Genomic DNA, 26,591 nt, shown 5'->3' with positions numbered 1-26,591 from the left:
ACATTATATTGGGGGGCTTCCCTCATGCCACTTTTCATAACGGTGCTAGCAGCCACGTGAATGAGTGAGTGCTAGCTAGCTATTGACCGAAACATTAAGCTAGCTAAGATCAACAACACAAACAAACGGACTATACAGCTGCAAGTAGTGAGTGGAGTTACAAACGGACTATACTACCACAAGTAAAATGCATTACCTGTGATGAAATGTTTTCTACACACATAGCTACTTGTACCTACTTAGACACCGGGTCACCAGGTCCCACACCGAATAGCCTGAAGCCACAGGGCTCTTCTCGCAGGATCTATTTCCCTACGTGGAGCATTGTGAACTGTATATTCTGATTTTTGACCTGGTTACATGTAGATTGAACACAACAGCTTTTTGGCATATTTTTGTATAACTAAACACTGATGATGAAGTTGTCTCTTTTACAATTGGGGTCAAACATTTCCCCCCCCTCCCCCAAAATGTGTGGTTTTGGTCGAGGGGAATTCCTTCGTATGGCCTGAATATCGACTGAGTATTATAAACATCTCAGAATACCAGGAATGATAAAGAACAGAACACTTGGAATACCGCCTAAATACACCAAACACAACGACTATAAGACTGTTTCTGGGAAACAGACGAGCAGAAAAAAAATAACTTGACTTCCTTTTTACTACTATCAGTGGATTCATTATTTTCCAGACGCGTTCCAGGGTTTACATTCTTGGATAAAAGAAAGTAAAACCCAAACATAATGTTTCTCAACTGATGACGCAGCGTAAAATAGCAGAACTAGAAAAAACAAACACCACACAAGGTCTCCTCTCAAAAAACTAATTTTAATTAAAACAAAAAAAAGTTGAATCATTAACAAGTTTATAAAACAGTGATTTAGTTACATAAATAAATTGATATCGGTGTATCAAATCTGAATTTCAACTTCATGAGCAATGCTGACACTGTTGAAGTACAATCGTTTACCTATCATAATAAATAAAATGGAATATGAATTATATTTCTGCCTCTGGACAAAGGAACTACGGACAAACCTCTAGGGGAGGAGGGGACAAGAGACACTAGACAACGTTTCTGCACCCAAAAACAAACAGAGGAGAAGGGATTTTCAAAGCACTGAACACAAAACCATTCAGCTAAAAATTAAAGACACTAAAAGTTGTAACCAAAGTTGGTTGGCTTTTTAAATTGAAGTTTGGTAGTTAGAACTCCCGTTTGGTTGTTTTAAAGCATTAAGACAAGGCAAGAAAGAAGGCTGTTCTCGTTGAGGAATTCTAGAGAGAAAATAAAAAAATTCAAAAAGAGAGAAACATAAAAATAAAAAAAGCGTTAAAAAAAAGTTGGAACAGTCAAGACCTACATAGCAACTTTCTGTCCTGCACAAAGTCAGGGAGTCAGCAGAAGAGGCATGTTGTACATGTTGGTTGGTTGTGGAGGCATGTACATGTTGTTGGTTGGTTGTTGTGCATATAATGGAGCTTCATTTTTGTAACTTGATCACTGCGGAAGGAGACACGAGGCGTGGTCAGGCCAAATTTTTACGCTGATTATTAGTAAAGAGTCAGGGGTTTTGTCAGATCTACATTTGACGGCTTCATAGGCACTGGGCCCTTGTTCTACATCTGTAATGCTAAGGCTCACTGATCTGGCTCCTGGGAAGTCTCTCTCTTTCCTCTTCTTCTGCGGTGCCCAATGAAACTGTGTCTACAACTGGAGGATACATATATTTTGCTGGTCCATACAAAATACAACATCCATGTCCTGTTTTGCAAACAGCCAGTTCCTGTCAAGCAGTCCAGTGGGTGTCAGTCTGTCTGTCTGTCTCTGCGGGGTCACCCAGCTAACAGTCCTACTGAAGTGACCCCTAACCTTTGACCTTTGTCCTGGCCCCTGATGATGCAACGCAAGGCGACACATTTTAATTGTCCTTCTGATATGTTTTTGCTATAATTACCAAGGTACTGCAGCTTCAAGTATTTTGCATTACATAGAATATTATTTATAAATTAGTTAACGTATACATTTGTTTTTCACTATTCAGACATATACTATTATATATACACAGTACAATAAAATGCTCTCACTCTTTCTTTTTTCACTTTCCTTTTTTTTAGAGAAATCCCTGAGAATGTATGTTGACAGTTGCTAAGTTTTCCACAAGCGCAAGCACTATGACAGTATAAGTGTGTGTTTTCTGCGAGGGTGTGTTTACAGTGTTCCTGCAACCGCGTGAGTTTCTGAGTGTGGGTGTGTTTTTCTGCGTTTATTTGCTTGTTTAGTGTGTGTGTGTGTGTGTAGCATCAGGGTGAACAACACTGCAAAGCCATGGCAGACAGTCAGACTGGAGTTGGTGATCACTGTTACTCAAGAAACAAAAACAGTAAATAAAAGGAAAAACAAGAAATGTGAACTGAACTGTTTGTTTGTGTTGTTCTTTTACATCTACCGTTTGCACACTTTGACTACACTGAGTGGGGAGGGAGGGGTGAGGACAAGGGGGGAGTAAAGCTGGGTCCGTACGAGGTACTTGTCACGTCTGATGGAGTTGCTCCGTTTGGTTTAAGCCGTGTTTGTCTCTGTGAGCGTTTAACAGAAGGGGAACAGGAGTGCTATGAGGACATCTCGCCACTGGACAACATATACTCAGTGTAAACCAAAAGATTGTATTTTTAGTTCTCTCTCTCTCTCTCTCTCACACACTCTCCTTCATACATATAAAGGGACACACACACACACACACACACACACACATCCACAACAAATGTTATTTTTTTGTTTGTTTGTGAACTAAATAGGGTCTATATACACATTAATACCGATGTGGCCTTTTATTGTTTGTTTTTAGTCGTTTCGTTTTTCTTGTTTTCTGTTTTTTCTTTCCGTTTTTCTGTTTTTTTCCGTTACTTTTTAAGTTACAAAAGGATACAAAGGTGGGATCAAGTAAAAGGGGCCGTGATCGCTCTCAATCTCCATAGATTCATCGACCAATCACAATAGTTTTTTTAACGTTTCGTCTTTCGTCAACCGAACCTCTCCCGTACGAGCATCATGAGTTTCTTCTTGCCCTTGTAGATCTGTTTGAGGTTGTCTATGAACTGGGTGAACTGGATGTGTCCGTCCTGGGCCATGAGGAACGTCTCTCTGGCCTTACTGAGGAACTCTATGAACTCGCTGTAGTGGCGCGGGCTGATGTGCGTGAGGCGAGAGTGCGTGGTGTTGATGTAGGCCCCGATAGTGGCGTCCAGCAGCTGCCTGAGCGGCGCCTTGTCCAGCGACATCAGCTTCCCAGAGTTCCTGCGGCTGTGCAGCGCCACCATGCCCGGCGTAGTCAACGTGCACCGTCTCAAAATGTCTGACAGCACAGTGGCGCACTTCACGCTCTTCACCACCAGGGGGATGACGGCAGTCAGCTCGTTCTTCCCCAGAGAGTGGCTCAGAGCGCAGGCCCACAGCACGTCGTTGATAGCCGGGTGGGTGTCCTGGTTGTAGCTGAGGTTAAGGTGGGCCATGGCTAGCGTGGCCAGCTTGTACGCCCTCATGGGATATCCTCTGTGCTCCATATACCTGGCTATCGTGAACAGCTGTGTGTAGCTCATCCCCGTGACGGCCGCGTCCAGGACGATCTGGTAGGCCGTCTCGAAGGCGATGTGGTCCTTCTCGCAGAGCGTGAGGGCGGAGAGGGCACAGTTCTGGGGGTCCTTCATGGTACACTGCAGGGCCAGGGTCCGGGCGGAGGAGGCCAGGTTCTCCTGCTGGTGACAGTCCAGGTGCAGGCGGACGATGGTGGTGTTGGACATGACGGTGGTGGCCACGATGCTGGTGGCCTCGGTCGGGGTGAACAGGGTGAACCAACTCTGCATGATGCTGTCCAACGCATACACACCTACAGCAGGGGAGAGGGTGGTTAGGTCATGGAAATATGTTCTACATACACACCTACAGCAGGGGAGAGCAGAGGAGAAGCTGGTTAGGTCATGGAAATATGTTCTACATACACACCTACAGCAGGGGAGAGGGTGGTTAGTTGGTGGAAATATACATTCGACACACACATGCAGTACATCACTCATACACCCCCACACACATTATGCAAAACATCCTTAGAGGAGCAACTCACCAACTTCTGTGGCACAGGTGACAAGCCACCGTACCATCTCTCTCCTCCTCCAGTTCAACGTGGACAGAGTCATTCTCATCACCTTCGGGGGAGAGGGGAGCAGGTACAGGTTAGGGAAGTGTGTGTGTGTGTGTGTTTATGTGTGTTTACTGTGGACGTGTGTGTTACCTGAAGACCGAGCTCCAGTGAGACCTTGAGCAGTGTGATGTCCGGTAGACTGTCCATCAGAGTAGCGATCTTGAAGGCGTCCTGACCCAGTTTGAAGATGTGAGACGAGGAGTGGATGTTCTTCTGGATGGACTCTAACACTGTTTCTAACTTACGCCCGTCACCTGAGACAAAAACCCCATTTAAAACAACCTATTTGCAAAAAATAACAGAAACATTATTGTTTGAGCATGTGTGTGTATGTGAGTGTGCGTTTGTAGTGTGTGTGCTCGTACATACAGTATGTGTGTGTGTGTGTCAGTGTGTTTACCTTTGGCTGCGGTGAGCATGGTGGAGGCCAGTTCACATTGTTGTGACTCTATATGAGACAGAGTGAACCAGCGAGGGTAGCGGTTGGGGACCATTGACACTATATGGTGAGGTCTGGACAGATCACCTGATGGTGCCATGGATTCCAGGACCGGTAACCTAAAGACATAAATATTTCATATACTGATATTTACCCTTTATTTATTACTTTGATAAGGATGCATGGGCCTTTAAGATGTCTTCTAAGGCTTATGGAATTTTTCAGTGCTTCTGTTAAAGCGGAGATGAGTAAAAACGATTTAGAATAGAATGTTGTAATGCCAGTATATATGAGGCTGGTTGAAGACTGAGTTTTTTTTTTTTTTTTTTTTTTTTTATAAAGATTTCAATATATTAAAAATCTAAGGAGTTTAATTTGGGCAGAATGAAATGAAGTTCCAAAGGTTTCATAAGCCTCTCAGCAGTCAGAAAGAAGCCCAAAGTCATAAAATAAATATTTATATATGTATTACTGTATATTTATTATTCAAACACTCTCCAAAACTAATTTCCAATGCTGTTGAATTATTTAACAAGGATTCCCAGCAAAAGGCAGCGTTATGATTAAACAGCACCCAGGATAGCTTCACGCCTCCACGCCTCACATACATCATTTGAGACTCAAAAGGAGGATGACCTCCATTTTTAACTGAACTTACCTGATGTTCTTTCTGGGCATAAACTATTTACTGAAGTTCAAAAAAAATACGTTATGTGAGATATGTTTGTGTGTGTACTTACCTCATGGCTCTCAGTGCAATTTTGTACGCCAGTTCAGTGTCGTGAGGTAGTAGGGAGGTGAAGAGATACTTGGCAAAGGTATGCATGGGAACACTCTCTCTGTAGAGCAACTCTCCTAGACCACTGTATGGACCAGCTACAGGAGACAGAGAATACAGGCTTAGATATATTAGATAGATAGATTATATTAAAGAGAGATTAGACGAGAGAGCGAGAGAGAGCGACGGATGTGTGTGTAGACATGTTTAACTATACTTGTGGGGACCAGAATATACTGGCATTAAAACGTTATATTTCTAAATCATTAGTAAATAGTAATTAGACCAACAGGGAAAAAGGCTATTTCTAAGGGGTTTAGGGTTAAGGGTAGAATTAGGGTTCAAGGTTAGGTTTAGGAGTCAGTGTTAGGTTTTGGGGTTACGGTTAGGGTTAAGGTTTGCGAAAGCGTTAGGGTTTAGGGAAAATAGGACTTTGAATGGGAATCAATTGTGTGTCCCCACAAAGCTAGTTAAACAAGACTGTGTGTGTGTGTGTGTGCATCTACCCCTCACCCTCTAGCAGGAAGATTGCTTGCTTGCGGAAGATCTTGACCAGTGCGTCGTCCAGTTCCACTTCCTGGAGCTTGGCCAATAGCTGCTCTTCGTTGCGACACACCTTCTCCTGGGCATATAGGCCGTCGGGCATCACCCTCTGTTGCCCTAAGCCGATCAGAGCCGTCTCTACGGCCAGTGCTACGAACGATTGGCCATCGTCCAGTAAGCGTTGTGCTGGGAAGAGGTGGGGCTCCGACCTTTTGGCTGAACTCACAGAGCCTGGAGAGAGATGGGGAAAGAGAGAGAGAGAGAGAGAGAGAGAGAGGGGGAGAGAGGAAGAAAATAAGAGAGATCACATTAAAAACAGCATGTCTTTGAAATGTTGTCACCAAATCTAATAGCAAGTGAAACAGCAAGGCTGTGGCTCAATCTGTGTCAGAACCAATACGGTCACTCAACCCCCATTATCATGACAATAGCTCGGTGCTGCCCCAGGAAACTACAGCATTCAATTCAGTCATGTCTGTGTACTGTGTCCAGGCGTTAGTTCCACCCCAGCACTAAAATTACTGCTATTTCAACCAAGGCCTTCAAAGTAGGCTATATATACAAAAGTAAGTGGACCCCCCGTTCAAATTAGTGGATTTGGCTATTTCAGCCACACCCGTTGCTGACAGGTGTATAAAATCTAGAACACAGCCATGCAATCTCCATAGACAAACATTGGCAGTAGAATGGCCCGTACTGAAGAGCACAGTGACTTTCAACGTGGCACCGTCATAGGATGCCACCTTTCTAACAAGTCAGTTCATCAAATGTATACCCTGCTAGAGCTGCCCCAGTCAACTATAAGTGCTGTTATTGTGAAGTGGAAACGTCTAGGAGCAACAATGGCTCAGCCGCGAAGTGGTAGGCCACACAAGCTCACAGAACGGGACCACCGAGTGCTGAAGCGCATAAAAATCGCCTGTCCTCAGTTGCAACACTCACTAACCGAGTTCCAAACGGCCTCTGGAAGCATCAGCACAAGAACTGTTCTACAGGAGCTTCATGAAATGGGTTTCCCTGGCCGAGCAGCCGCACACAAGCCTACGATCACCATGCTGAATGCCAAGCGTCGGCTGGAGTGGTGTAAAGCTTGGCGCCATTGGACTCTGGAGCAGTGGAAATGCATTCTCTGGAGTGACGAATCACGTTTCACCATCTGGCAGTCCGACAGACGAATCTGGGTTTGGCGGATGCCAGGAGAACGCTACCTCCCCCAATGCATAGTGACAACTGTAAAGTTTGGTGGAGGAGGAATAATGGTCTGGGGCTGTTTTTCATGGTTCGGGCTAGGCCCCTTATTTCCATTGAAGGGAAATCTTAAAGCTACAGCACAATGACATTCTAGACGATTCTGTGCTTCCAACTTTGTGGCAACAGTTTGTGGGAGGCCCTTTCCTGTTTCAGCAATGCAATGCCTCCGTGCACAAAGCGAGGTCCATACAGAAATGGTTTGTCGAGATCGGTGTGGAAGAACTTGACTGGCCTGCACAGAGCCCTGACCTCAACCCCTTAGAACACCTTTGGGATGAATTGGAACAGAGACTGCGAGCCAGGCCTAATCGCCCAACATTAGTGCCCAACCTCACTAAATGCTCTTGTGGCTGAGTAAAAGCAAGTCTACCGCAGCAATTTCCCAACATCTAGTAGAAAGCCTTCCCAGAAGAGTGGAGGCTGTTATAGCAGCAAAGGGGGATCAATTATTTTGGTCATGTAGTGTATCTTAAGGTTTCACAATCAATGTATGGATGCGCTATTTCCTTTATTGACGTATGTGTTGATCTATTAGCATGTTCTGTCTCTCCGCGGTGTCTCTGTGTGTGTGTTCTCCAGGGAGAGGTCATCATTTATTCTAATACCTTAATGATGTCTCTATGGGCCCACAGACATGACCCCAGGAGGATTATCACACACACACACACACACACACACACACACACACACACACACACACACACACACACACACACACACACACACACACACACACACACACACACACACACACACACACACACACACACGTCTAGACGAGCAGTTTCCAAGGCCATGGAACGCAAGTATCTATCTGACAGAACCAATCACACCCAATCATCACTGATGACATCACTAATTGTTCCTCAGCCATCCTCCAATCACAGCTCATGAATAAAAGATGGCGCAGAAAAAAACGGTCCAATTAAAATGCAGAAAATATGCAGAAAAGGGAGAGAGAGTGAGTGTGCGTGCATTTACCTGAGAAGTCGAGGAAGGCGTTGCGCCCCTCCTCGTCTCCCCGTCCCGTGTCCAGTAGGGTGCTGAACAGAGTGCCTATAGGGTCCAGGGGGTGTCCCACCCAGCCCTCCATGTTGGTGACAGATGTCATGCCTTTATGGAGCAGCTCTGGAGAGGACAAAACCACACACTGGTATTACTCTGCATTTACACACCGGTATTACTCTGCATTTACACACCGGTATTACTCTGCATTTACACACCGGTATTACTCTGCATTTACACACTTAATACACAGTTAAGACAGAAACAAATTCCAACAGACCTTTTTTGTGGCTGCGGAAGAGCTCAAGATGTTTCTGTTGCTGCCGTATGAGAGTGTTGACGATAGCGATGGCCAACAGCAAGGCTTCCCTGGGATAACCATGTGACCGCAGCGCATCCACCCTCGCACACGCTGTAGGGATGTGCTCTGCGAGAGGGAGGCAGGGTGGGAGGCTGTTACTTCCAACGCTACTCCGACTAAATCTTTTTTCTTCTTCTAAAAACGGGTCTTAGAAATCTAGCCCTTCTTTTGTATTCGTCATTGCCAACACAAATACACACACTCACCGTGCCAGAGGGGCCAGCCACGGGCGTCGAACAGTGCCCCTGCACTGCCATGGTTGTCGTGGTGACAGTGTGCGTGTGAGTGCGTGTAGAGGTCATGTGTGATGATGCGCTGCAGGTGCGTGTCCTGCCAGTGCAGGTCGCAGGCCTCGATGGCCCTCGTAAACACTGTCCTGTGAGGACGAGACGACGAGTCTGGGAGAGACGGAGAAAGAGGGATTACGGAGGGGAGGTGGTGAGGGAGGGAGGGAAAGAAAAGGACAATGTTCAGTTGAAAACATTTCTCTGATCGGATACCTAAAGCTACCTGGATGAAATGCTCATTCACTGCACTGTTCCTATTCAGACGCCGGATAAAAAATGTCTAAGAGCTTGTATTTTCTAATTTAGCTCAGGCACGGACAAGGGGAGCAGAGGGCAGCCGTAGCTGGAGGAACCCTCCTGGGTTATTGGGCTTATTCCATCAGTCACACAGAAACTAATAAGAACAGCTCGCAGGGCAGACACATGGAGCGAGAGAAAGTTGATTAAAAGGCATGTGGACAGATGGAGAAACAGAAAAAGAGATCAACAGAGAGAAAATAGAGAAATAGTTGATGAAAAGAAAGTGGCTTTTCTCACACAAACTTAGTGTGGTGGTCCCACTTGGGTTGGCCCTGAGGCACTGTGTTGGTCAGGTGTGTGTGTGTGTGTGTGTGTGTGTGTGTGTGTGTGTGTGTGTGTGTGTGTGTGTGTGTGTGTGTGTCTCTGTGTTTTCCCACTTGGGTTGGCCCTGAGGCACTGTGTTGGTCAGGTGTGTGTGTGTGTGTGTGTGTGTGTCTCTGTGTTTTCCCACTTGGGTTGGCCCTGAGGCACTGTGTTGGTCAGGTGTGTGTGTGTGTGTGTGTGTGTGTGTGTGTCTCTGTGTTTTCCCACTTGGGTTGGCCCTGAGGCACTGTGTTGGTCAAGTGTGTGTGTGTGTGTGTGTGTGTGTGTGTGTGTCTCTGTGTTTTCCCACTTGGGTTGGCCCTGAGGCACTGTGTTGGTCAAGTGTGTGTGTGTGTGTGTGTGTGTCTCTGTGTTTTCCCACTTGGGTTGGCCCTGAGGCACTGTGTTGGTCAGGTGTGTGTGTGTGTGTGTGTGTGTGTGTGTCTGTGTTTTCCCACTTGGGTTGGCCCTGAGGCACTGTGTTGGTCAGGTGTGTGTGTCTCTGTGTTTTCTCACTTGGGTTGGCCCTGAGGCACTGTGTTGGTCAGGTGTGTGTGTGTCTCTGTGTTTTCTCACCTGGGTTGCCGTGCGGCAGTGCATGTGTGAGGTTGGGCAGTTCGTTGCCGTGGTTTCCGTCCTCCCAGGGACACACGTCAACACCGTTCCACCGTCTCAGCTGTCTCAGCCACACACACTTCTGCTCCGACTTACAGTGGGGGTTGAGCACAATACACATCCACAGGGCACCTACACACACACACACAATGTTTCTGTTATTGTTGTTCATCCTTGAATCATATAATTTGATTCTGTAAAAAGGGAAAAATAGATGCCATTAAAATGTTCCGGAGCATCAACAGTCTTTGTGACTGTTATCTATTCAATAAACACATGCCTGCCGCACTCACGCTCACAGATACTCTAGTGACACACTGTGATTACCTGAAGCCTGAGCTGAAAGGGAGATGGGGTATGGATGAAGGGAGTGAGGGAAGGAGAGAGAGAGAGATGGAGAGTGGGGGACGGAAGGCATTAAAAATAAATATGCCGCGAAAAACAGGGGTAAAGAGAAAAATGATGGAAAATGAACACAGAACAGAAAAGGGGGACAGATGACAGAATGAGACAGGAGGAGGCAGAGAGAGGTGATGCGAGAGAACAGGAGGAGGAGGAGGAGAGGGGGATGAGATGCGGAGGAGGAAAGGAAGACGGGGGTGGGGATAGGAGTCGTTTTATCCTCTGTCTTTGTTTGGACGGCCTCAAGGACAAAAGAGGGACGAGAGAAGAGAGGGAAGAGAGAGGAGAAGGGAGCAACAGACTGGGGATGAGATGGGAAGAGAATGGGGGGAGTAAAGAAAATAAAGAGAAATAATAAATAAGGGGAGATTTTAGAAAGGAGAGGAGAAGGTGCATCCAGTAAGCAGGGGAAATGTGGAAAACATTCAAAACATGAAAATGCATTCAAATAATACAGAAATAAGAGACGGACTTCCCTTAAAGCAGAAAGAGAGAGAAACAACCACCAAAACAGACAAAGAGACTGAGGGGGATATATAATACAGTTCCAACAATCAACTACCATGACAACAGGGTTGTGGTTATGGGATTTTGTTGCTAGGGTAGGTTACTATTGGATGTTGTTGCTAGGCTGGGGTTGAGTTCTATGGGATGTGGTTACTAGGCTCGGGTCTAGAGTCTCCCCCAATTACACAATAACATGGAATAATCCCTAAAGCTGCCGTTTCGCTTTCCTGCTTATCCTGAATATGGACAGTGTACTGTTCAGTGTTCTCACACACACACACACACACACACACACACACACACACACACACACACACACACACACACACACACACACACACACACACACACACACACACACACACACACACACACACACACACACACACACACACACTGGTGGTTCAATTATGACAGGATAAAGATAAGCCAAGGAAAGGAGGAGAGGACAGAGAACACAGAACAAACACATTCAACACAAATAAACAACAAGCATGTTCTACTGTTCATCCACTGGTCTTCACTTGCTAGCTGGCTGACACCGTTTCAAGATGGAAGTTTCAAGTTTTAATGCCTTGCAAACTCAAAACCCAACACTGCAATAATCAATAACAATGTAATACTCGAAAAGAACAGACGAGAAATAAGAAATATGAAAAACACAATAAGTAAGTAAGTAAGCATACAATATACAGGGTCAGTTCCAATACAGTGTTTACAATGTGCAGGGATAATGGAGTTCTGGAGGTAGATATCTATAGGGGTAAGGGGACTAGGCAACAGCATATCAGATAAACAGAGTAGCAGCATCTTGTATGTGAGTGGGTGTGAAGAGTCAGTATAAATGAATGGGCATGTGTGTGAGTGAGATTACACACATGCACACACCCGTCAGAAGTGAGAAAGCGTGGCCTATATTTCTCCCTCTCCTCTCCAACCTAAGCCAGATGGGAACCGCTGTCTCAGACTACAAAGGATCAAACACACACATTCATTAAAACAATATTGGGCTCATCAAGATGGATTTAGCTCCTGACACACACACACACACACACACACACACACACACACACACACACACACACACACACACACACACACACACACACACACACACACACACACACACACACACACACACACACACACACACACACACACACACACGATCCCCCCCTTCACCCTTTTTTCCTTTGATGGGCCTACTCTGAGCCTTCAGTCCACATCTCATCTGTTCTGAGAGAGAGAAAGAGAGAGAGAGAGAGAAATACCCAGCTCACAATCTCCGAATCCATTTTAGGCTGTAAAAAGCATATATTTCACAAACCATCCAGCTCACACCCTACAGATAATGCCCAATACATGACAGACTGACTATACAATACACTCCTGATACATACACACACCAGCATACAAGCAGCCATCATATCAGACAGCATAGGGAGACACAGGTCTAACACAGCTGACCAACACACAAATCAAACAGTCATCATAGCAGCACATGAGTGACCATCATATGTGTGCGTGTTTTACTCTCTCTTGAACGGCTAGTCCGTCCAAGTGGTGTCTGTCCTTGTGCGCACGTTTGTGTGACTTTGTGTGTGTTGTCTCTTACCTAGCTCATCCCACAGCTGTCTGTATTTGTCAGTCATGGTGGTTCCCTGTTGCCTCCACAGAGCCAGGCGAGGGTCGCCCATAAACTGTTCTGTGATCAGCGTTAACATCCTGGCACCGTTGGAGTCACGCATCTTCAACATCTCTCTCACCTAGAGGAGACAGAGAGAGGGGGAGACAGAGAGGTCATCAAAGGTGTGTGTGTGTGTGTGTGTGTGTGTGTGTGTGTGTGTGTGTGTGTGTGTGTGTGTGTGTGTGTGTGTGTGTGTGTGTGTGTGTGTGTTTGAGTGACAGGGTAGGGGTCAATTCAAATTGAAGGCAGTCAATTCAGGAAGGGATTTGAATTTAAAATACAAAAAATTGAACACATTTTGAAATACATAGATCTTCTACTTTTCAATGTATTAAGAAGTCATTGGGGGGGAAAAAATCCCTTTTTTCAATTATTGAATTGGAATGTTAGTTTACTTTACTTCCTGAATTGACTCACTTCAATTCGAATTGGTGTGCGTATGTGTTACCTTGCTGAAGAGAAGGTTGAGTTGTTTCCCAGAGCCGTGGTATCCTCCCTGTGAGAGGAAGAGTTTCACCTGCTCCTGAACCTGCTCCTCATCCAGGTGCCAACAGTTCTCATCATCTACACTGGCCCCTGCCGTAGGGTCCGGGGCCCCTGCGCGCACACACACACACACACACACACACACACACACACACACACACACACACACACACACACACACACACACACACACACACACACACACACACAAACACACACACACACACACACACAATTTAGGTTGAGAAATGGAAAATGATTCAATGAAAGCACTGGGCTCTATGTCACAAACACAAACAGAACAAGATGAACAAAATTTTGTTTTGAAAATGAAAATGAAGCTTAAGTAAAGGGGGTCTAAAGTATTATCACACACTCTTCCCCACATCCTACATTACTGTTGAGCTCTCACACGGGCGTGACACTTGATCAAAGTGTTTCCCTCTCCAGTGTTCTGCTTTACTGGAGCCAGACAGGGGGAAATCATTTCCAGGCACACACACTCATGCAAAAACACACACACACACACACACAAACACACACACTTTTTCTTCCTCACACCATCTTTCTCTCGTCTACACATCATCCACCCCACTCACCGTGGACCTGGTTGATTTCAGAGTTGGTAGACAGAATCTCATCAGCTAGTTTCTGAGCAGTGGGCAACACCTCGGTGTGGTGTACTGTTATCAGGTACTGGACAAACTTCTGCAGCTGGTCTCTATTCATCTGGAACAGAGTCTCTGAGATGGGCAGGTGTAGTTTGACCTGCTCGGGCTTCCGTACACGGTACAGGGCCAGCGCTACAACGTGGGCGCAGTAGAAGATGTCCTTGTTGCCGCAGCCGCACGTTACCGCGGTGATCTTGCAGCGGTCGAAGCTGACGCTCACACTGCAGACGAGCTCGGGTTCCGACGCTGTGGCCGGTTCTGTTACCGTTCCGCTGAGGTGGAACCCTGCAAGGAGAAAAAACAAGAACCTTTAGACAATCAATCAAATTGTATTCATGTAGCCTAACAGTTTTACACAAAAGTACTTGACAGAAGCTTACGTTCGAAATATTTGAACAGTACAATGGCATTAATGTTCTTGTCATAACAACTCTGTGAGTGTGTGGCTTACTAGCCTATAGCTTACTACAAGCTCTTTGCAGACGCAAGATTCTGTTTTGCAATTTCGATTTTCGTCACAAAAGTGGCGGCTCCTTGTAATACACTCCAGCATTTTATGTACTTTTTTGACTACCTGAAAATTGAGAGAAAATTATCATTCTTCCGCAGCCGTGGGGGCAGTGTTGTCGCTATTCATCAAAGTAGCCTATTTTGCATTGATAACCAAATATAATCTCAATGACCGTTCCAACAGTAAACCAAACATCAAGAATCTACCCCAAAAATACATGTGGTTTATATGTAATAACTAGTGATTACTAGGGCTGTGAATTGCCAGGGATCTCACGATACTATATTATCACGATACTTAGATGCAGATACGAGGTTCCGTCACTCGGTCGCGTCATGAATGTTCTCCAAGCCGTGCTCTACCGGCGACGCAATAGTGGTGCCCTAAAGTCTTGATTAAACCCAGTAATTCTGGATGGAGGCTAACGACTGTTTCGTCTAAATTACACTATAGTGCCTGAAAATACGATTACATTGATAAAATAGTCAAATGTTTAGTAGGAAACAACTTTGCCAGCATTATCATGGCAAATGTATTTTAGACAGATGGCAATGTTGTCATTAGCTAGCAAAGTTTGTAGAACAAAATAGCTAGCAATGCTAACTTTAGCTGGCTAAAATCCGGTGTCCTCCCCTCAATCTTCACTAACTAGCTAACGATATACCACAGATAGAACAACGAGACAGATATTTCACTGGACATATAAAATGTGAAGCATCCGCTAGGCGTTTCCACTCACTACGAAATATGGTAGTGAGAAGAAGCCCAGTGGCCAGCAGCGGGAGAAGATGGAACGAGATGGATTTTGGCCGACTTTCTGCAAATGTTCTCATTAATGAAACATTTGATCTCAATACAGTTCTGTTCGCAAAACTAAAATCTGTTTCGAACAGAGTGGACAAAGTTTTGTAGACTTTACCCATTGTCAAAGTTTTTAAAAATGGCATTGTTTAGAAGGAGTGCAAAGACGAATTGAGTCATTGCACACGGGCACTTCACAGAGTAGGCGTTGACTAACGGAAATATGCAAATGTATGCTAGAACTGTCACGTTCCTGACCTGTTTTCCTTTGTTTTGTATTTGTTTTAGTTGGTCAGGGTGTGAGTTGGGTGGGTTGGTCTAGGTTTGATTTTCTATGTTGGGATTTTGTGTTCGGCCTGGTATGATTCTCAATCAGAGACAGCTGTCAATCGTTGTCCCTGATTGAGAATCATACTAAGGCAGCCTGGGTTTCACTTGTGTTTTGTGGGTGTTTGTTCCTGTGTCAGCGTTTGGGCCACACAGGACTGTTTCGGGTTAGTCACGTTCGTTGGTTTTCGTATGTTGAAGTGTTTTGTTGTTTTTCCATTAAATAATGAACACGTACCACTCTGCATCTTGGTCCGATCCATGCTCCTCCTCGTCTGAGGAGGAGAACGACTACGACAGCCGTTACAAGAACTCGCCAATAGGATCTCGCTAGCTCGTGCTTGGCTCTGCCCACCTCCTTGCTTGTTCTGCCCACTATGACTCGTTTTTCCCATTGGAAACGACAGGCTGTGGTCTATCTTAGTTATACAAATCGTTGTTTATACTGCACCTAAAGTCAATAAGGCGACATCAAAATGATGACAAAAAGTTTTCCTTAGAATTATTTGCCTGTTTTTTAATAGCATTGTATTTCCAAGCCACTGATGCGCTCATATTGACAATGCATTGAGTAGAATTCTCAGTTGTGCATCAGTCCAAAACGAACGTTCAAAACAATATTGTGACGAAACATGCAATCTATCAATATGTGTTGCGATTCGTTGTTTTGATCAGTCATCAAATGTGCTCCTTATTAAAAAAGATGGGAGTTAGCTATGATGGAAAAACACTGGAGTTTTGGTGCAGGTACAGCCAACTAGTGCAAAAATGATATTGCGAAATTGTCCCAAAAAAATACATCATCAAAAAGAACATCTGGATATGTAACTGCATCTATTTCCCCCCCATCCCTAGTGATTACAGGCTATTCTGAAATGGTAGAACCTGTTGTAGCCAACTAGCTAGCCATGTACTATTTTTCTCCATGACCAAAACATGATGAAGTTTATTTTAGCTGATATGGGAATGAATACACAAGCAGCATATCAAACTGTGATAATGTTTTAGGTTACACAGGCAAGTATAAGAATATTTGCCAGGGCATCTTTTTTTTTTAGAATAAATCAGATTATTTCACATGGAGATGTGGGAAGGTAAAAAGGCTAGTTAGCTTGCTATGTTTTTAGCTAGGCTGCCACCAAGGTACTTCTAGCAAGGGAAGGTGACTTCTTGCTTTCACAAAACTAAGACAAAAATTTTTTAACGTTGCTATCGCCCCCTTGTGAATGGGAGTGGGACTGGCGAGGATATCATGTCACCAAAATATGTCTGCTACTCCAACAATCCCACTTCACCCACGTGCATACACGCACGTAGATCAACAGAGTTATGCTTGTTGTAACCTTAAGTGTGAAGAAGACCAATTGTACCAGCTAGCTACTAGTCAGACTATAACAGCAAGAGGGGGAGGAAGAGAAAGAGCAGTCCCTGAAGATGTCTCTCCTTTCTCTCTCTGGGGAAAAGGTCAAACTGTTGATCTCTAGAGGCCCTCAGTGTGTCGATCTCCTAATGCAATAGAGCGCAGCCTTCTCACACACACTTGGCCCCCACGCAGCCCTGCACACACACATGGCCCCCACACAGCCCTGCACACACATGGCCCCCACACAGCCCTGCACACACACACACACGGCCCTCACACACACTGCACGCACACACACACCCTATTCTCCACTAGATAGCACCAGTCTTCTATTTTCTAAAAACATGAAACATGAAATTCTCTGGTCACTCACTGGTCACACACACGCAGACACTTTGTCAGGCAGGAGAGCCAGCGAGATGAAAGAGTGAAACATTCTCATTTCCTTTCCACAACACGTCCCAACGCTTACCTGGTAATGCCTGGGTCATTAAACCTCCTCACAAACACACACCACCACACATACAGTGGCAAGAAAAAGTATGTGAACCCTTTGGAATTACCTGGATTTCTGCATAAATTGGTCATGAAATTTGATCTGATCTTCATTTAAGTCACAACAATAGACAAATATAGTGTGCTTAAACTAATAACACACAAATTATTGTATTTTTCTTGTCTATATTGAATACATCATTTAAACATGCACAGTGTAGGTTGGAAAAAGTATGTGAACCCCTAGGCTAATGACTTCTCCAAAAGCTAATTGGAGTCAGGAGTCAGCTAACCTGGAGTCTAATCAATAAGACAAGATTGGAGATGTTGGTTAGAGCTGCCTTGTACTATAAAAACACTCACAAAATTTGAGTTTGCTATTCACAAGAAGCATTGCCTGATGTGAACCGTGCCTCGAACAAAAGAGAACTCAGAAGACCTAAAATTAACAATTGTTGACTTGCATAAAGCTGGAAAGGGTTACAAAAGTATCTCTAAATGCCTTGATGTTCATCAGTCCATGGTAAAACTAATTGTCTATAAATTGAGAAAGTTCAGCATTGTTGCTACTCTCCTTAGGAGTGGCCGTCCTGCAAAGATGACTTTGCAAAGATGACAAGAGCACAGAGCACAGAGCAGAATGCTCAATGAGGTTAAGAAGAATCCTAGAGTGTCAGCTAAAGACTTACAGAAATCTCTGGAACATGCTAACATCTCTGTTGACGAGTCTACGATACGCAAAAAACTAAACAAGAATGGTGTTCATGGGAGGACACCACAGAAGAAGCCACTGCTGTCCAAAATAAACATTGTTGCACGTCTGAAGTTTGCAAAAGTGCACCTCGATGTTCCACAGCGCTACTGGCAAAATATTCTGTGGACAGATGAAACTACAGTTAAGTTGTTTAGAAGGAACACACAACACTATGTGTGGAGAAAAAAAGGCACAGCACACCAACATCAAAACCTCATACCAACTGTAAAGTATGGTGGAGGGAGCATCATGTTTTGGGGCTGCTTTGCTGCCTCAGGGCCTGAACAGCTTGCTATCATCAACGGAAAAATGAATTCCCAAGTTTATCAAGACATTTTGCAGGGGAATGTTAGGCCAATCTGTCCTCCAATTGAAGCTCAACAGAAGTTGGGTAATGCAACAGAACAAAGCCTCAAAACAGAAGTAAATCAAAAACAGAATGGCTTCAACAGAAGAAAATACGCCTTCTGGAGTGGCCCAGTCATAGTCCTGACCTCAACCCGATTGAGATGCTGTGGCATGACCTCAAGAGAGCAGTTCACACCAGACATCTCAAGAATATTGCTGAACTGAAACAGTTTTGTAAAGAGGAATGGTCCAAAATTCCTCCTGACCAGACACACATGGAAAATGAAGAAAAATGTCCGGGAGGAAGTCTTTTCCTGCTGATAATGCAGCAGGCCTCTGAAAACCACACTGACAGCCAGAACTTATGGGATATGGACATCACTGAGAAACCCTCAAAATGTCCACCACAAATCCTGTCTGGTTGGGCCTGGGATCAGATCAGTTAACTCCAGAGAGGACAGAAGACAAACTGGATCTAAAATGGCCATGTTAGAGAGAACAGGAGACCAATAGGCTCTAGATCAGGGAGGGCCAACTTTGAAGGGGGTGGGGGCCCCCCCAAAAAAAGGAACTCATCATGAGGGGCTGCAGTGGCTCCTGGGTCTGCACCCCCCCCCCAGTTTTACAGTGGCTAGGCAGTCAGGATAGATAATAAACAGAGCGGCAGCAGCGTTTGTGTAGTGTGAAAGTGCCAGTGTAGTATGTGTGATTGTTTGGGAGTCCAAGTTGTGACTGTGAATTCCCATGGCCTGCATTCTCATTCCCTGCAATTTTACACATTTTGCCATAAGGTGGAGGCAAATGTTTGCAGTTTTTTATATGATAACTGATGATCAATGGGCCCCACCCCGGTCGGTAATTCAACCATGATTACTACAAGTTTAGATAGCAGGCCGCTAGACTAACTTATCAATCTGGGGGGAAAAAATAGCTGACATGGGCTAATTAAGTGACTGCTGATGCACAACTAAATTTCGAACGTGCACCTTGTGTATTCTACTATTCTAACTCTCAACAGTAAGTTAAGACAGTGATTGAGTCCTCCCCCCGCAAAAAAAACTGCTCCGCGGGCCTACCAAAGTGGCCCGCTGGCCGCTAGTTGCCAATGGCTAACACTCGCACTTGCGAGTGTTCGCAGTGCCCCCCGAAAATTGCTTACTACGTCACATCTCTCTCACACACACACACACACACACACACACACACACACACACACACACACACACACACACACACACACACACACACACAACCCAACAGTAAAACAACCAATCCATATATTGTACCAATCCATGTGTTTTCCCGCCACTGTATTCAGGTTTCAAATACATTTCTATTTGTCACATGCGCCGAATATAACAGGTGTAGACTTTACCGTGAAATGCTTTCTTATGAGCCCTTTCCCAACAATGCAGAGTAAAAAATAAAATGTTGCATTTGTGAGTGTTTTGTGTGTGTAAGCGTATGTAGTGTGTGTTTTGGAGTGTCAGTGCAGTATGTGGGTGGAGTCCAGTGAGCGTGCATAGAGTTGGTGCATGAGAGTCAGTGCAAATAATAAGGGGATCAATGATTAACTGTTCAGCAGTCTTACGGTTTGTGGATAGAAGCTGTTCAGGAGCCTTTTGGTCCCAGACTTGGCGCTCCGGTACCGCTTGCCACCCACTCAACTACAGCTCCGTCGATGTGAATGGGGGCGTGCTCGGCCCTCCGTTATCTATAGTCCACGATGCGGCCACGCAGTCGTGGGTGGCACTCTGGGTGGTCTACAGCTCATCATGAGGTATTGTAACTCAGGTGAGCAGAACCTCGATACTTACTTAATATTAGAGATTGCACACCAGCTGTTGTAACCCCCCCCCCCCCCCCCTCCGTTTGCCGCCCAACGCTGCCATTCTGTCCTGCCGATGTATGGCAAAAAAAATGCTAGATTTGTCCTTGTTCAGCCACGACTCGGAGAAACATAGGATATTACAGTTCTTCAGATCAAGTTGATGGGCTGGTCTCCAGTTTATTCTCCAGTGATTGCATGTTCGCCAATAGAAGAGAGGGTAGAGGCGGTTGATGTAGTCTCGTCAGGTATCCTGCACCGCCGACCTCAATAACGGCACCTCTTCCTTCTTCGAGTGTCAGGGATTCGGGCCTGCTCCGGGATGAGCAGTATGTCATTCGCCTCTGACTTATTGAAGTAAAAATCCTCATCCAAATCGATGTTAGCTGTTCTGATGTCCAGAAGCTATTTTCAGTCATAGGAAATGATGGCGGAAACATTATGTACAAAAAAAGTTAAGATCAGCGCCAAAACCCCCCACAAAATAGCACAATCAGTCAGGAGACTGTAAAACGGTTGCTATTCCTTCCAACACCATTATTCCCTGAGGTGAAGAAGAGAAAGGAGAACACCGAATTAAGTCTTTCATTTTACTTTGGTCTTTCTCAAAGTACACACACTAGGAGGAGAGCGGGTCTGCTTCCCAGTACTAGAGGGTCTATCTCAGGTTCTTCTGTGTAGTGGGGCTCCCCTGGCCCCCTATGATATTGTGGCAGTCTATAATGCTACAGTATCACATTGCTACTTTCATGACTCTCTACCGAGAATCCTTGATGAGCCTCATATTGCCGAAATGGTATCTCTATACGACCGACCGTCCATAGCTTAGTGTGAAAAGCCTCAGATGGTCCGATAGCGTGGATCTAAGGTCAGCTTTGCCTTAAATCTCTTAAGGGTTCAGGTTAGGCCTAGATCTGGCTAAGCTGATCCTAAATCAGTGCTTAAGCAGGGGACTTGAGCCTGGAGCAATGTTAAGATGGTTAGCCAGATACTTCAACTACAGCCCAAGGGGAAACAAATAGTCCTAATGGTCTGAGATAGATTGAGCGAGTGAGATTTTACAAGAATTCAGTAACGGTCTCAAGGGAGGTCTGGGAGACAGCACACACACATACAGTGGGGCAAAAAAGTATTTAGTCAGCCACCAATTGTGCAAGTTCTCCCACTTAAAAAGATGAGAGGCCTGTAATTTTCATCATAGGTACACTTCAACTATGACAGACAAAATGAGAGAAAAAAAATCCACAAAATCACATTGTAGGATTTTTAATGAATTTATTTGCAAATTATGGTGGAAAATAAGTATTTGGTCACCTACAAACAAGCAAGATTTCTGGCTCTCACAGACCTGTAACTTCTTCTTTAAGAGGCTACTCTGTCCTCCACTCGTTACCTGTATTAATGACACCTGTTTGAACTTGTTATCAGTATAAAAGACACCTGTCCACAACCTCAAACAGTCACACTCCAAACTCCACTATGGCCAAGACCAAAGCGGAGCTGTCAAAGGACACCAGAAACAAAATTGTGGACCTGCACCAGGCTGGGAAGACTGAATCTGCAATAGGTAAGCAGCTTGGCTTGAAGAAATCAACTGTGGGAGCAATTATTAGGAAATGGAAGACATACAAGACCACTGATAATCTCCCTCGATCTGGGGCTCCACGCAAGATCTCACCCCGTGGGGTCAAAATGATCACAAGAACGGTGAGCAAAAATCCCAGAACCACACGGGGGGACCTAGTGAATGACCTGCAGAGAGCTGGGACCAAAGTAACAAAGCCTACCATCAGTAACACACTACGCCGCAGTGCCAGACGTGTCCCCCTGCTTAAGCCAGTACATGTCCAGGCCCGTCTGAAGTTTGCTAGAGAGCATTTGGATGATCCAGAAGAAGATTGGGAGAATGTCATATGGTCAGATGAAACCAAAATATAACTTTTTGGTAAAAACTCAACTCGTCGTGTTTGGAGGACAAAGAATGCTGAGTTGCATCCAAAGAACACCATACCTACTGTGAAGCATGGGGGTGGAAACATCATGCTTTGGGGCTGTTTTTCTGCAAAGGGACCACGACGACTGATCCGTGTAAAGGACAGAATGAATGGGGCCATGTATCGTGAGATTTTGAGTGAAAACCTCCTTCCATCAGCAAGGGCATTGAAAATAAAACGTGGCTGGGTCTTTTAGCATGACAATGATCCCAAACACACCGCCCGGGCAATGAAGGAGTGGCTTCGTAAGAACCATTTCAAGGTCCTGGAGTGGCCTAGCCAGTCTCCAGATCTCAACCCCATGGAAAATCTTTGGAGGGAGTTGAAAGTCCGTGTTGCCCAGCAACAGCCCCAAAACATCACTGCTCTAGAGGAGATCTGCATGGAGGAATGGGCCAAAATAACAGCAACAGTGTGTGAAAACCTTGTGAAGACTTACAGAAAACGTTTGACCTCTGTCATTGCCAACAAAGGGTATATAACAAAGTATTGAGATAAATAAGTATTTGGTCAATAACAAAAGTTTTCCACCATAATTTGCAAATAAATTCATTAAAAATCCTACAATGTGATTTTCTGGATTTTTTTTCTCATTTTGTCTGTCATAGTTGAAGTGTACCTATGATGAAAATTACAGGCCTCTCTTATCTTTTTAAGTGGGAGAACTTGCACAATTGGTGGCTGACTAAATACTTTTTTGCCCCACTGTACATACACTACAAACACATATGTGCGAGCAATGAAAATACACACACAGGAGAAAACAACACACACACACACACACAGGTTTCGGTTCTCTCAACAGACTTTTGCTCAATCAGAATGCTGGAAACTCACACTGACAAACTGGAAGAACTGACTAACAGAAGACGGGGGGGGGGGGGGGGATAGAAAGAGAGAGATAAATCATGTGAGAGCGACAAAGAGAGCAGAGAGCAAAGAGAGACAGCGGCTGCAGTCCAAACATGTTCTTTTTACCCCCTTGGGGGAATCCCCGTCGAAACCGGATGCAGTTTGATTGCTATCTTAAGTGGAGGTCCAATTCACAAACTTTTGCCCCTCGGCCTTCGATTTAGCTTGAGGGAGCGAGTGAAGAACTTTGATCACTTGTGGGGTTGATATGACCTACAATGCAAGGCAAACTGTAGTCACGTGTCATACTGCGGTTGCCACGAAGTGTAACATTTTATCAACCCGGCTGCATTTTCGGCATGTCAGACAAAATTATTACGCTAGCTTGCTAAAAAATATATATATATAGATGACATTGATTTTAGCATTGGCAAATTAGCTTAGTTTCGTAGTGAGGAGCCTATAAAACGTAGCTAGCTTTGTAAATATATTTTTGGGAATTCTGAAATGTATTGGAATAAATTACCAAACTATAAAACTAGCTAGCCAGCTATGCATAACTGTAGCTAGCTAGCTACCTGACAGGAGTGCTAGCTAGCTACGTTAGCTTGCTAGGTTCAATAATAGCTTTAGGTTGGTTGTTTTTAAGTTCAACTTCAAGAGTTCCACCAAGGATGTTGCCTCTCTGATCATCACTCTCCCTCGCTTGGGCAAGGGACATTTAAGGTACACTCGGATGTGACGATGTAAAACGTCATTCGAGGGCTGAGGGTTGAGGGCCGAGGGCTGTCTACTTTGAGTTTGGACTGCAGCCAGAGAGACGTTTAGAGCGAAAGAGAACCCGCCTTCTTTTACTCCTCCATTTCCTGCCTAGCAGTCAGCTGACACAACACCACAGGGGATCACATTTCACACACAAACAAATCCACACGCTCTCTCACACACTACATCACATCTGCTTGTGTAACACACACCCACACAGGCACATACTGTACATCCCCGGTTGGCAGTTGCTCCACAATGTAACAGTTTGCTCACACACACACACACACACACACACACACACACACACACACACACACACACACACACACACACACACACACACACACACACACACACACACACACACACACACACACACACACACACACACACACACACACACACACACACACACACACACACACACACACACACAGACACACAGAAAGGGTAGTCCCCTGTACTGTATGGCCCAACCCGAGTCCTACATGGCCCACAGCTGAACTACTGACATCAGAGAGAGAAGAGGGAGAGGAAGGGAAAGACAGGGAGGGAGCGGTAGGAGGGAGAACGAGAGAAAGAGGAAGGGAAAGACATAGGGAGGGAGAGATGTAGGAGGGAGAAAAAGAGAGAGAAAGAGGGAGAGGAAGAGATCATTCCTAAACAGGGGAGGAGACCGCTGGGCTGGTGGGAAGCTTGGAAAGCCCTCAGCTGAGAGAGAGTGTGTGTGTGTGTGTGTGTGTGTGTGTGTGTGTGTGTGTGTGTGTGTGTGTGTGTGTGTGTGTGTAGAGGCCTGGCGGAGTGCCAGAGCCCTGAGCTCAGCATTCTGTAATGCACTTCCACTCTTCCTCTCTCTCTCTGCAGCTTGCATAATACTGCCAACCAGACTTAACCCTTAACTACCTACCATGGAAACCAGACTTAACCCTTAACTACCACTGCAGACCATAATACTGCCTAACACTGCACGGCAACCAGACTTAACCCTTAGCTACCACTACAGACCATAATACTGCCTAGTGCTGCACGGAAACCAGACTTAACCCTCAACTACCACTAGAGTATACACATACTATCTAGTGCTGCATTAACCCATAACTGCCTACCACAGATACCTTCTTTTTTAAGTAGGGGCGTGGATCAGAAAACCAGTCAGTATCTGGTGTGACAGATATCCTTTGCATAGAGTTGATCAGGCTGTTGATTGTGGCCTGTGGAAAGTTGTTCCCCTCCTCTTCAATGGCTGTGCGAAGTTGCTGGATATTGGCGGAGAACTGGAACTCACTGTCGTAAACGTTGATCCAGAGCATCTGGTGAGTATGCAGGCCATGGGAATTGTGTACAGATCCTTTGCGAAATGGGGCAGTGCATTATCATGCTGAAACATGAGGTGATGGCGGCGGATGAATGGCACGACAATGGGCCTCAGGATCTCGTCACGGTATCTCTGTGCATTCAAATTGCCATGGATAAAATGCAATTGTGTTCGTTGTCCGTAGCTTATGCCTGCCCATACCATAACCCCACCGCCAACATGGGGCACTCTGTTCACAACGTTGACATCAGCAAACGCCTCGCCCACACGATGCCATACACGTGGTCTGCGGTGAGGCCGTTTAGACGTCTAAAACAACGTTGGAGGCGGCTTATGGTAGAATTTTTTTAATTAAATTCTCTGGCAACAGCTCTGGTGGACATTCCTGCAGTCAGCATGCCAATTGCACACGCCCTTAACTTGAGACATCTGAAGCATTGTGTTGTGTGACAAAACTGCACATTTTAGAGATGGCCTTTTATTGTCCCCAGCACAAGGTGCACCTGTGGAATGATCATGCCCTTTAATCAGCTTCTTGATATGCCATACCTGTCTGCTGGATGGATTATCTTGGCAAAGGAGAAATGCTCACTAACAGGGATATAAACAAATTTGGGCACAACATTGGAGAGAAATAAGCTTTTTGTGCGTGTGGAACATTTCTGGGATCTGTTATTTCAGCTCATGAAACCAACTCTTTACATGTTGCGTTTATATTTTTGTTCAGTTTACGATGTTATATCTGAATCGTTTAGTTATGATTGGGGAATCATCAACATTTTAACTCCACATACAATGCAGTCAACGGATGGTTAACTATAGCTCCAGTAAATGGAAAACTGAGAAGGGTTTTTATTCTGGCATAATAAGCATCACCCCATGGCCTGTGAGAAGTCAGTGGCACCCTATGGGGCGGTCTGTAAGGACCGTGTCATGCCAGAGGTTGTCCAGTTGGTTGCCCGTCGAGACGGCTGGCTAGAGTCATTCTGGTTCTCACAGCATTGTAACAAAGACCGCCTTTAACTGTGTATTTATTAGACAATGGTCAGCTACCCTTCCATTCCTTACTTCTGCCACACAGCCAATAGGAATAGAGCATGCTCTGTAGACAGAAACATTGAGAGGTGTGTGGAGGACAGGGGAGGGTGTGTGTGGTAGTGCACTAGCGAGAAACAGTGTGTGGGGGGGAGGGGCGTGTGTGTGTTTGGTGGTGGGGGATGCTCCGCCAAGCTTCAAATTGGGCCATTAATGATTGGAGTAGAGTAGGCCAATCCGTGTCCCCCTGAAGACATCTCCTGGTGCTCCTCACTGTGCTGACCAATCAACACACACACACCAACCAACAGAAAATCATCTCTGACAGAGCTTCTGCAGTCGCTACGTGTCATATTCAGCCACTCCG

At 45.2% G+C, this 26,591-nt stretch overlaps 1 protein-coding gene across 2 annotated transcripts in view; it reads right to left on the bottom strand.

The window, feature by feature from the left end:
- Window positions 1–2,160: 2,160 nt before the first annotated feature.
- The window catches only part of LOC139543696 (zinc finger SWIM domain-containing protein 6-like), a 44,985-nt gene continuing 20,554 nt past the window's right edge, over window positions 2,161–26,591 (bottom strand). For both annotated transcript variants that reach the window (XM_071350023.1, XM_071350024.1), the window contains exons 2-14: window positions 13,765–14,121; window positions 13,128–13,276; window positions 12,608–12,758; window positions 10,045–10,215; window positions 8,785–8,976; window positions 8,498–8,644; window positions 8,194–8,340; window positions 5,932–6,192; window positions 5,381–5,516; window positions 4,602–4,759; window positions 4,292–4,455; window positions 4,124–4,205; window positions 2,161–3,889 (exon numbers count right to left, since the gene is read on the bottom strand). In XM_071350023.1, the coding sequence (XP_071206124.1) occupies window positions 3,027–3,889; window positions 4,124–4,205; window positions 4,292–4,455; window positions 4,602–4,759; window positions 5,381–5,516; window positions 5,932–6,192; window positions 8,194–8,340; window positions 8,498–8,644; window positions 8,785–8,976; window positions 10,045–10,215; window positions 12,608–12,758; window positions 13,128–13,276; window positions 13,765–14,121 (2,978 nt within the window). In that variant the 3' untranslated portion in view covers window positions 2,161–3,026. The remainder of the gene's footprint in view (window positions 3,890–4,123; window positions 4,206–4,291; window positions 4,456–4,601; window positions 4,760–5,380; window positions 5,517–5,931; window positions 6,193–8,193; window positions 8,341–8,497; window positions 8,645–8,784; window positions 8,977–10,044; window positions 10,216–12,607; window positions 12,759–13,127; window positions 13,277–13,764; window positions 14,122–26,591) is intronic.

Source organism: Salvelinus alpinus, chromosome 18 (assembly GCF_045679555.1).
Source record: "Salvelinus alpinus chromosome 18, SLU_Salpinus.1, whole genome shotgun sequence".
Lineage (NCBI taxonomy): Eukaryota > Metazoa > Chordata > Actinopteri > Salmoniformes > Salmonidae > Salvelinus > Salvelinus alpinus.
This window is presented reverse-complemented; position numbering and strand designations above follow the sequence as displayed.